The sequence below is a fragment of the Ranitomeya variabilis genome, chromosome 3 (assembly GCF_051348905.1).
Source record: "Ranitomeya variabilis isolate aRanVar5 chromosome 3, aRanVar5.hap1, whole genome shotgun sequence".
Lineage (NCBI taxonomy): Eukaryota > Metazoa > Chordata > Amphibia > Anura > Dendrobatidae > Ranitomeya > Ranitomeya variabilis.
Window position 1 is genome coordinate 549,374,214 of NC_135234.1, and position 12,328 is coordinate 549,386,541.

The 12,328-nt window shown below is 46.8% G+C and overlaps 1 protein-coding gene across 5 annotated transcripts in view; it reads left to right on the forward strand.

Moving 5' to 3' along the window:
- The window catches only part of DZIP1 (DAZ interacting zinc finger protein 1), a 151,217-nt gene that overhangs the window by 94,134 nt on the left and 44,755 nt on the right, over nt 1-12,328 (forward strand). For 2 of the 5 annotated variants that reach the window (XM_077297158.1, XM_077297160.1), the window contains exons 10-14: nt 1,606-1,668; nt 3,199-3,246; nt 6,300-6,442; nt 6,541-6,739; nt 7,030-7,183. In XM_077297158.1, the coding sequence (XP_077153273.1) occupies nt 1,606-1,668; nt 3,199-3,246; nt 6,300-6,442; nt 6,541-6,739; nt 7,030-7,183 (607 nt within the window). The remainder of the gene's footprint in view (nt 1-1,605; nt 1,669-3,198; nt 3,247-6,299; nt 6,443-6,540; nt 6,740-7,029; nt 7,184-12,328) is intronic. The other 3 variants (XM_077297159.1, XM_077297162.1, XM_077297161.1) reach the window with 2 other exon arrangements.

The following is a 12,328-nucleotide window of genomic DNA, read 5'->3' on the forward strand; positions in this document are numbered from 1 at the left end:
GTCTCCCATGGAGAGTATTAAAGCAAGTAAAAAAGTGAAAAATGTTTTTCCATTTAAAAAAAAAAAAAAATATGAAAGTTTAAATCGCCCCTCTTTTGCCCCATTCAAAGTAAAACCATAAAATAGAAATACATATATTTGGTATCGCTGCCTTCAGAATCACCTGATCTATTAATATATAAAAAGAATTGATCTGATTGGCAAACGACGTAATGCGAAAAAAAAAACTTTATTTATTATTTTTATATAGCGCTAACATATTCCACAGCGCTTTACAGATTGCACACATTATCATCACTGTCCCCGATGGGGCTCACAATCTAGATTCCCTATCAGGATGTCTGTGGAATGTGGGAGGAAGCTGGAGAACACGGAGGAAACCCACGCAAACACGGGGAGAACATACAAACTCCTTGCAGATGTTGTCCTTGGTGGGATTCGAACCCAGGACCCCAGCGCTGCAAGGCTGCAGTGCTAACCACTGAGCCACCATGCTGCCCATCCACTGAGCCACCGTGCTGCCCATCCACTGAGCCACCGTGCTGCCGTGCTATACTTTCACAAGCCACTGTATATTGAAATACGGCCTGTAGTATCATGCCACCAGGTAATTTTTTTACTGCACAATAAATGCTGTAAAAGCAAAACCAGAAACACAATGATGGAATTGTTTGTTTTTTAATCTGAGATGGATTGTTTTTGCTGTTTTTCATTATATGGTAAAATTAATGGTGTCTTTAAAAACTACATAAACCCGCAAAAACACAAGCCTTCACACATCTGTGTGGACTGAAAAGTGAAAAAAGTTATGGTTCTTGGAAGAAGAGAACGAAAAAACAAAAAGTACTAAAACGAAAACTGGCTGCATCATTATAGGGTTAAATCTGAAAATCTAAAATAAACAAACATATGACAAAATGTCAGTAACGTGACCCTGCTACAGGGATGAAGAATCCAGTGTGCGTGCGGCGAGGACTCGCAAGGCTGCAGTCAGAAAAGCTTCATGAAGCCATAATACTGTTGCTTCATTGTGGCCACATCACGGTGGTCTGAGGGTACAGTCTCATATTCTGACTGGCTCATCTACGTTCTGTGTTTTATTAATAAATGGACTAATTATTTTTTGTGTTTGTTAGGCAATCCCTGCATGTGTTATGGCTGTCTAACTGCCGTGAGACTTGCAGGTGTGGGGTCTTGAACATATTATTCGAGCACACCCAACACACTGGGTTGGCACCCGAGCATGCTCAGATAACACCTTACCACTAGTTACCCCGGATTGATATGTAATGAGGAGCACATTTTATCTTCTGTCTGTAGGAATGTTTGCTGAATTGAACGCTTTAGCTGAGATTACACGTTATATTTCTGAGCAGCATACCGCTACATGTGAATATTGTATACTTTATTCTTTGAGTAGGGAATGTTTGTTGTGTCTGAAGATCTCGTCAGTGGTGGTCTGTGTGCTGGGAGCCCACTGATCTTCCGACTGGGCTGTACGACATACCCATCCAGCTACATGTCCATACAATCTGATCAGGATCACACCACACTGATATCCTCATGGAAGTAACAATAACGTTTTAATTTTGTTTTCCTTTTCAGCTCCAATACTTGTTCCTCTGATACAAAATGTAGAACCAAAGCTAAGTGCGTCAGGACCGAGAGGTAAGATAATCATTAGCATGTGGCTTGTGGATTCTGGTAATAAGTACACGGGTAGTTACTACTTTATGTTGTAGACATATTCAGATCAGTGATAAAGTACAGATGTGGCGTTAGCCCAATGAACGTTCATTGTGCCATGAATATTCTATCAGAAAAAAAAGACGTTTCGTAGTACGTTCTTTCTAATACCAACTAGGTGAGCGACTTCATAGGTGCTACACCTGTATCTGGTCTGTCACCCCCAAAACCCTAATCACTTGTACAGTTATATAGGGGACTTGGCACCTATAACAATCATACCCGTTGTATAGATTTTAGAAGTTTAGTTTAACTGAAAAACACGATTTATTTTGTATGTAAATGAGGGTGCTCTGGTGCACCCTAGGTGTGGCCAAGGGCTCCATGCACCATTACACCTGCTCAATTTGCATACTGAGCACATTGTCATAACCTGATACTTGGCTCTCAAGTGACCACTGCCTAAATTCAGTCAATGGCTCTGCACCTCCGCACAGTCACTATAGGAGCCCAGCCTTGTTCGCATAGTGTCGTTGAGGGTGCTGATTGCTGCAACCACCACTCAATTTGATACTGCTTGCAGGAACAAGCAATGATAGGCGGCAATAACACTGAGCGAGGCTGTGCGTGCACTATCAATCAAGATACGACCATGCACAGTATGCAAATTGAGGGGGTCTGACCATGCACTTATTTCTTGGCCACCCTGAGGGTGCACCAAAGTCCCTTTGTTTGCATATAATCCACTAAAATCTATACTTCACTAGGGATGAACGAATATATTCGTTACTCGAGATTTCTCGAGCATGCTCGGGGGTCCTCCGAGTATTTTTTAGTGCTCGGAGATTTAGTTTTCCTCACCTCAGCTGAATGATTTACATCTGTTAGCCAGCTTGATTACATGTGGGGATTCCCTAGCAACCAGGCAACCCCCACATTTACTTATGCTGGCTAACAGATGTAAATCATTCAGCTGAGGTGAGGAAAACTAAATCTCCGAGCACTAAAAAATACTCGGAGGACCCCCCAAACATGCTCGAGAAATCTCGAGTAACGAGTATATTCGCTCATCACTATACTTCATGTATGATTCTTTTATAGGGGCTAAGTTCCCCCTGAAATATCTGCATAAGTATTTTAATAGTATTTTGGGGTGATAGACGCTCTTTAATAATAATTTCCATGGAACTTAACACTCAACTGTCACTAAAAACAGAGAATGGTATTCATCAAGGTAAATCAAGAAGAGATTGTGGGGTCTCCAGTGATGCTAGAGAAAACATTATGAAAGGAGGGGCAGCAATTGCCTCCCAGGTTTCCAGAGTAAGCCATAAAGATTAAAAATCCCAGTCACAATCGATCATGTGTACTGGGAGTAGGGTTCGTTAAGTGTTAGTCACATTGCTACATTCATTTACCATACAATCCTGACAGTAGCCAGATATAGTATATCGGTGCCATTTCTTGTGAACTATAGTATGTGTTCTACTTTCCCCATGTGCGCCATGTCAGAGCTGGCACATACACTGGAGCCTATTCAGGAGCTCTCTGAGGACAAAGGTAACCCTGCTCTTAGAAAAGCATGGTCTGTTCTGTGTCTCGTCTTATATTTATTTGGCATGTTCTCATTGTCTCATTCCTATAAAGTTGAGTTTGAGTGATTTGGTTTAAAGGGAGTGTACAGGACTGTGATAATGATGACCTAGATTCAGACTGGTGGGGTCCTGACACCTGGCCCACTATCTAATCAGCTGTGTGTGGATCCAGAACAGCATGGCTCTGTACTGTGTGTAGTCGCTGTCGCCAGGAAATGGTCACTACAGTTAGTGGAGCTGCTGCTCCTCTCACTACTTATTGTCCATCTACCCTGGAGCTAATAACAGCTGATCATAGGGATGCCGGGTGTCGGAGCTATGCTGATCTGATATTGATGACTTGACCTGTCACCTGATTCATGCTGTCCAAACCGCGTGCAGCATGACTCGAGCCCGGCTGCACAATTGTAGCCATGTTTTTCTTTCTCTAAACGCTCCGGTGTTTTGGGGAAAATTTACTTTACTAGCCAAGGATGACTCTAGACTTGGTCTCTGGTCATGGTTCCTGGCTGGTTCTTCTCAGCACCGCTACTGGTGATTGATAGGTCTCTCCTGTATGGAGACACCTATAAATCACTTAGACAGGCACTCGGAGAACGAGCCCGGAGCAGAACCAGACTAGTCTTGTCTGTGGGTGTCGTCGGATGTTTAAAGATTATTTTGTCTGAGAGAACAAACCTACCTGGCGGTTTGGGCAGCATGGATAAAGTCACAAGTTCACTTTAAGGCAATTTGTGACAGAAAAAATTCCGGGTTAATGTTCACACCCATGGCCTGTAGGTGGCAGGAACGATTTGCATCTCCACTCTGAAAATCAGTGGAAACAAGGTTGCACTTGGTTTTTACATTGCAATCCCTTTAGTGGCCTCATCAGACGTTGTGGATGTCGCATGGGTTGAACCATAATTGCTTTTTGTGGATTTGCATGTATGTGTTGGTGAAGGCTTGTGTTCCTAAACAAAGATACAAAACTCTTCTTGTTACATTGGGTCCTCCCTACTACACGTTACAAGAGAAGAGTTTGTACAAAGCAGAATAATATTTAGAATTGAGAGTCCTCAGTGGTTGATACCTTTTAATGGCTACCTGAAAAGATGGTAACAAATTGCAAGCTTTCGAGACTAAGCAGGTCTCTTCATCAGGCAAAGACTAAAAGAAATTCTGAAGAATCACATATTTATGCACAACATAGCACAGAAAAAAAAAAAGGAAAAACCATGGATAAGACAGGTGACATGAAGCAGAATTACCATGAGTGATAAACAGTTATGTCCATAAATATTGAGCCAGTTCTTAGATAAGGAATGTTTTATTGCCCTCTGATTGGGGTCTGGTTCTGTTGTGATGACCCTTCATAGTCTGAGGGGCAAGTTCCTTAGTTGATGTAAAAAGACATAAATCCATGCGACACATTCATTCCTGCACTAAGACTGTCAAAGATCGTCATCACTTTATATTCCCATACTCTCCTGTCTTAGATTTGAAGCCACCTTTTAACACAAGTAATTTCGTGTCCATAATGTTATGATTTGGGAGACAAAAATGTATTGCCACAGGTAGATCCATTCTTTTTTTCTCTTATTGTGTGGCGGTGAGAATTCATTCTTGTTCTAAGCTTTTGCCCTTTCTCCCCCACATACAGACCCCCAGTTGGACATTTAGTACAAATAATTAGGTACACCACATTAGAAGTGTTGCAGCTGAAAGTACCTGGTATCTTGTAGTCCTGATGTGAATTTGGGATCTTTATCTTGTCCGAGGCCATTATAAATGGACAGGTTTTACATTTTTTTCTGATTGCAATGAAAGGTACCTGCAGCTGTTGGAGAGGACAGGGAGCTCTTGACAATGATGCTTCTTAGATTTGAGGGCTGCCTAAAACACAGTAGTGGGGGGTCTGGAAAAATGGATTGTAAGCGGGCATCTTTTTGTAGTAAAGATTATAATTTCCGTGCAGCTCCCCTTAGCACCTCCAGATTTGGATTGTAGGTAACTACTAGAGGTACCCGGTTATTTTCTTCTTTAGCTTTGTAATGTAGCAGGTGATTCCTTGATATTCTGGTGGCTCTTGTAATCTGGTTTTCAATTGTTCTTGGATGATAGCCCTGATTCAAAAAGGTCTTTCTGAGGCGACCAAGGTGTTCATTCCTATACATTGGGTTGGATCATATACGATTGTATCTGATGGCTTGGCTGTAGACAATAGAGTTTTTTATGTGTTTTGGATGTCTCTATTTTATTGTTCTGCAGCTTAATGATGGTGTCCAAAAAGTAAATTTCAGTGCAGGAGTAGTTGAGTGTCAAGTTGATGGTAGGATGAAATTGATTAAACTGTTCATGGAACATCTTTAGCTGTGGCTCAGACTCCGTCCAGATGATTAAAATGTCATCAATGTAGCGGTAGTACGCCAGAGGCCTGATGGGACATGAGGACAAAAAGTCGCTTTCAAGCTTGGCCATGAAAAGATTTGCATACTGTGGGGCCATTTTACTTCCCATTGCTGTGCCAGTCTCCTGTAGATAGATCTTCTTGTCAAATTCAAAGTAATTGTGGGTGAGGATGAATTTTATAAGTTTCACCACAGAATTTGCATCAGTCCCTGTGTTTTCCAGGAAGAATTTGCAGGCATTTAATCCATCCTAGTGTGGGATATTAGAGGACAAAGATTCCACATTCATGGTGGGCAGGATGGTTCCTTCTGGTAGAGGACCTATTGCTGATAGTTTATTCAATAGGTCACTTGTGTCCTGAATGTAGCTGGGTGTATCCTTTACCAGGGCTTTAAGACTACCCTCTACCCATCCAGATACCTGCTCAGTAAGGGTGCCCACACATGAAATAATTTGTCTTCCTGGATTTCCAGATTTGTGGATTTTGGGAAGCATGTAGAATGTCCCTGTTCTTGGACTTTCTGGTATCAGGTCATTGGCTCTTATGGATTCGTCGGGCAGACAAGATACCAACTTGTTTAGTTTATACAAAGCAGAATGTCATCCGGAGTCCTCCTTTCATTACAGACTGGGACAGTGAAGAATTACCAAGCACCAGCAAACAGCTGCTGATAATTGCCCTGAAGAAGAACCCCTCATTAACCCGAGAGCTGCGGAAAGTGCTGGAGCAGGGCCTACTGGAGAAACTAGAGACCTTGGGCGTTAAACCGGTAAACGATTGCCGGATTTCACATGATTTCTGGTAGCACAAACACGTTATATTATGTAGTTTTTATACATTACGACTGAAGCACTGTGTCCTTTGTAGGGTGTGCGGGGGATCCCAAGTGAACATTTTAATAGAGTTTTGGACGCAGTGGAAACTACCAGAGAAGAAAAGGAGAAATTAGTGCCAGAAATTCTGCAATTCCGACAAAGTCTTATCGAACTTGTAAACCAAAAGGTGGAGGAACGAGCATCAACAACATCATTGAAACTTAACCCCAGCTCTCTGCTCATTACTGATGGTACCAGTGCCTTACACTCCTACGTCCTATGTGGTACAATGTACAGTTTCCTAATGTTTTCTACGGATTCCCTTATCTCTACAAACTTATATAGAAATGCTCCCCCATCCACCTGTCACCAGACGCCCTTTTTCATCCTTTTTCTGTTGCACCATAGTGACTGCTGTAAGTGGCAGCCTTCATTCTGCTGATGGCTCCAGGCTTGCTTAGTGATTACAGTAATCATGTCTGCCTGTAATCTTATTAGAAGCTTTTCCTATATGATAATATTTTACTTTTTCTCTTTTCAGTTTTTTCCACACTTAAGTCATCTACTTTGGGAAGTGCGTTCTCTGCTTCGCTACCTAGACCGGTGAAATCCAAAAAGTCAATGCTGAAGTCTTCACAGGAAGAATTACACCGTGAGACCGGATATCCCATCCCAGTAGTTAGTTCCACCCCAAAGTAAGACATTAAACTGAGAGGTGGAAATGTGTGGATTGTGACTTGTGCTTTATAGGTTTTAGATGATGACTAGTAGAAATTCATGCCCTCAAAGTTTGGATCTGGTAATACACTCATGTTCTTGTTGTTGTTATTGTTGTTATTATTATTTGGTGCTACTTGGTTTTGAAATAATTCAGATTCATTTTGGGTCTTGTTCAAGTTATAGGAAAACTTTTAGAATAACTGAAACATTAGGTAGTGGGCGAGATGGCTTATTCTCTCAGGACACCAGGGACCTCACATGTTTTATGTGTTTTTTGCAGTCATCAATTCAGAAGCTTCTCTGGCTGACACCACATTTTTAACCCCTTCCCGACCTGTGACGCCATGTAGGCGTCATGAAAGTCGGTGCCAATCCGACCTGTGACGCCTATGTGGCATCATGGAGGGATCGCATCCCTGCAAATCGGGTGAAAGGGTTAACTCCAATTCCACCCGATCTGCAGGGACAGGGGGAGTGGTACTTCAGCCTAGGGGGGGGTGGCTTCACCCCCTCGTGGCTACGATCGCTCTGATTTGGCTGTTGAAAGTGAAACAGCCAATCAGAGCGATTTGTAATATTTCACCTATGAAAATGGTGAAATATTACAATCCAGCCATGGCCGATGCTGCAATAACATTGGCCATGGCTGGAAACCCTGATCTGCCCCACCGCCACCGATCGCCTCCCCAGTCCTCTGTCCTTTGCTCCGCTCCCCTCCGTCCGCCTGTCCGCTCCCCCGTCCTCCTGTCCGCTCCCCCCGTGCTCCGATCCCACCCCCCGTGCTCCGATCCCCCCCCCCCCCTCATACTTACCGAGCCTCCCGGTGTCCGTCCGTCTGCTCCATGGGCGCAGTGCGCCCGCCGAATCTGCCGGCTGGCAGATTCGTGCTAGGTACATTTCTCCTATGCCTCATTGGGGGACACAGGACCATGGGTGTTATGCTGCTTGCCACTAGGAGGACACTAAGTAAACACAGAGTTAATTCCTCATCTGCAGTATACACCCCCTGACTGGTCAGTAACGACTCAGTTCTTGCTTAGTGTCTGTAGGAGGCACTTGGGTCTGTTTTCAGACCCCACCGTTTTTTGTTTTATTTTTATTTTCTGTAAATTTTTATTTTTTAATTAACGGAGTGAAGGGGGCGACGGATTCCTCTCTAGGGTCTGCTCTCCCCCGAACCATCAACAGGCGAGCACGGCGAGTATACCTCCCCGTACCTCTCCTGCGACGACTGGGGCACGCCTAATCTACACCAGGGCGACGGTTCCTGTACGGTCCCGATCTCCCCCCTGTTAGAGGGCGAGCACATAGAGTATACCTCTTATGTGCATCTCCCGGGCTCATCCGAAATTATGCCCTCACCTTGGCATCACGTAGACCCCATAGTAGCCGTAAGCCCCCTGCGGCAGGCGTATCCGTAAGTCCCCTGCGGCAGGCACAGCCGTAAGTCCCCTGCGGCAGGCACATATGAAGACACAGACGCTCTCCATCCCCCAGCATAGGGAGGATCGATTGAGCTGCAGGCAACCCTCCTCGGTGAGTAATCCCTTCCTCACGCTGCCTGCGTGAGAAGGTGCGGTCCGGGTACCTGGGGAGAGATACCGCTGGCTAGATGCCAGCTGCGGTCATCAGGCGTGGCCGCCGGTGCGTGCCGCCGGCCGGCTCCATAAATTTAGTCCCCGGCTTCTACTGCCGCAACTTTAAATTCCCGCCCACCGCCCAAGCCTCGCCCACTACTCAGGCGCTTCTCATCCTGAACGAGAAGTGCCCTGCAAATCTCGGGCGCCATCTTGGAACTCCACTTCTGCAAGGAAACTTCAGCCGAAAACGCTGCCTTCCCGGGCACACCAGCACAGGACCGTGGGTAAGCTGCTCCACTCCATAGGGAAAAGCTTAACCCCTTCTCTGCTCCAATAGCCCTGCTATCGCAGTTTAATCGGAGTATAGACATACACTATGTCTCAATCTAAGGACGCAAAAAGGGGCAATAAAAAGCACACTGTGTTTTTTACTTCATGTGCCACTTGCAACTCTGCATTGCCACGTGCCCACAATACCCCTTTGTGCCAGAACTGTGACCCGGCTTGTGCGCAGCCGCCTTCTGCCGCCACCTCCAATGTCTCCACCGACCCCGCCGAGCCTAACCCTCCTGAGTGGGCCGCGTCCCTGTCACGTTCAATGGAATCCTTGGTCAAGGCATTGGACTCTTTCCGAGGGTCCTCCTTAAGCCAGAATTCACCTCCGTCGGCTGCAACGGAATCTGGAGACAGTGCGGGGCCGTCCGACCACAGGGGGCGTACTGTTCTACGGGACTCTCGGGGTGCCAGGAAAAGAACCCTTCCCCCATCTCCCGTCCATGCTCGAGCTTCAGTATCTGTGAGCTCATCTTCTCGCTCCCCCTCCCCCGAGGGTCGCAGCGTACATGACTCAGAATACGAGTCGGAGGAATCTTTAACCCAAGACTCCTCTGTCGGTCAGGAGACACTTGACTCCCTTATTGAGGCAGTCAACAAAACACTAATAGTGGACGACGAATCTGTTTCCTCTCAGGAACACGTCGTATCTTTTAAAAAGACTAAACGCGTCCAAAAGATATTTGCTAATCACCCTGAGTTTCAGAACCTTATCCAAAAACACAGGGAACACCCAGAGCAGCTCAAAAAGCCACGGAAGCTAAATATCCTTTCTCCAAGAATCTGGTAAAGGAGTTGCTTCCCTCTCCTTCTGTGGATCCTGCCGTATCGCGACTCACATCCAAAACAGTCTTATCTTTGTCCGACGGTTCATCAGTCAAAAATCCTTCTGACCGTCAAATTGACTATCTGGCTCACTCAGTCTTTGAGGCCTCAGGAGCAGCTCTCCTTCCATCATTTGCAGCTACCTGGGTGGCTAAGGCAATGGTAGCCTGGGCAGAGGTGCTAACCTCTACCGTCCATGGGACTGATCTTCCCCCCCCCGAGGCGGCCAGACTAGCTAACCAGTTAGCTCTGGCTGGAGATTTCGTAGTTAACGCTTCCATAGATGCGGCTAATTGCGCAGCGCAAGCGGCTGCAAACGCAATTTCCATCAGGAGGGCCTTATGGCTCCGCGACTGGCGAGCAGATTCTGCTTCTAAAAAGTCGCTGACTTCTCTACCTTACCAATATGGCCGTTTATTTGGGGAGAAACTAGACCAAATCATTTCTGACGCTACCGGAGGGAAGAGTAAATTTCTTCCCCAGCAAAAACCTGCCCGGCCTTTTCGAAATCAGCAGCAGTTTCGATTCCGGTCCTTTTGTAACAACTCCAGTTGGTCGTCCTCTTCCCCTGGTTCGGGACGGCGGGAAAACAGAAATTCCCAGGTCTCATACAGACCAAACCGTTCCTGGAAACCCAGACCGAGACCTTCTGCCCCTAAGCCATCCGCATCTCTTAAGCCTTCTACACAATGACTCGTCGACGTGTTCCGTCAAAATTGGCTCTCCGTTGTTCACGACGAGTGGGTCAGAGAGCTCGTGTCCGCTGGATACAAAATCGAGTTTTATTCCATCCCCCCTCCGCGCTTCTTCCAGTCTTCTCCCCCCAAATCAAGGGCGTTACATCTTCTTCAGGCCATACAGGCGCTTCAAAGAGACGGTGTCATCGCTCCGGTCCCTCAAGACCAAAGGTTCAAGGGGTTTTACTCCAACCTTTTTGTGGTCCCAAAGAAGGACGGGACTCTATGGCCCATACTGGACCTCAAACTGCTGAACAAGTTCGTACGGGTCCGACACTTCAGGATGGACTCGCTCCGTTCCGTTGTCGCTTCCCTGGAAAAAGGAGAGTTCCTTGCATCCATAGACATCAAGGATGCTTATCTACATATTCCAATTTTTCTCTCTCATCAGCAGTTCCTGCGCTTCGCAGTTCAAGAAGAACACTTCCAGTTTGTGGCCTTGCCTTTCGGACTCGCCACTGCCCCCAGAGTCTTCACGAAGGTCATGGCGGCTGTCATGGCCATTCTTCACGCCCGGGGAGTGGTAGTTCTGCCCTATCTGGATGACCTATTAATCAAGGGTCCGTCCCATTCTGCCTGCGAGGAGTATGTAAATATCACCGTGGATTCTCTTTCTCGCCTGGGTTGGAAAATCAACTTCGAGAAATCATCTCCGGTGCCGGCTCAACAAATCTGCTTCCTGGGCATGATTTTGGACTGTTCCCGCGGGTTGGTCATTCTCCCTCCAGAGAAGGTCTTGTCCTTACAACAGGGAAGCGCGCAAGCTCTCCCGCCCAGTCCCTCACTCCATTCACTTCGCAATGCGCATCCTCGGGAAAATGGTTGCGGCGATGGAAGCCGTTCCGTTTGCGCAGTTCCATCTCGGTCCCCTGCAACAGGCGCTTCTGTTAGCCTGGGACAGGAGCCCGTTTTCCCTCGACCGTCGTTTTTGCCTGCCCCCACAGGTCAGGCAGACCCTCAGGTGGTGGACGCTTCAGTCCTCCCTGAACTAAGGGAAGTCTTTTCTCCCAGTGCACTGGTTAGTGGTGACCACCGATGCCAGCCTTTTGGGCTGGGTCGCAGTTTTCAATCACCACACGGTACAGGGTCGTTGGTCCACAGGAGAGTCACGTCTTACAATCAATATCTTGGAGATTCGAGCGCTCACTCTTGCATTACGCAACTTTCACCACCTTCTCGCAGGCCATCCTATCAGAATCCAATCCGACAATGCCACAGCGGTGGCGTACATCAACCGGCAAGGGGGAACCCGCAGCAGGGCAGCCATGCTCGAAGTCTCTCACATCCTGCGCTGGGCCGAGACCAATCACTTGCTCATCTTGGCGATCCACATACCGGGTGTGGAGAATTGGGAAGCGGACTTCCTCAGTCGCCAAGGTCTTGCCGCGGGCGAGTGGTCTCTCCATCCGGAAGTCTTCCAGCAGATTTGTCTTCGCTGGGGGACGCCAGATGTGGATCTCATGGCCTCGAGGATCAACAACCAGGTTCCCCAGTTCATTGCGCGGACCCGCGATCCTTGCGCCATCGGGGCAGATGCTCTGGTCCTGCCGTGGCATCAGTTTCAGCTGCCATACATATTTCCGCCTCTTCCTCTGCTCCCGAGAGTCATCAAGAAGATCAGGGCAGAGGGGAGACCAGTGATTCT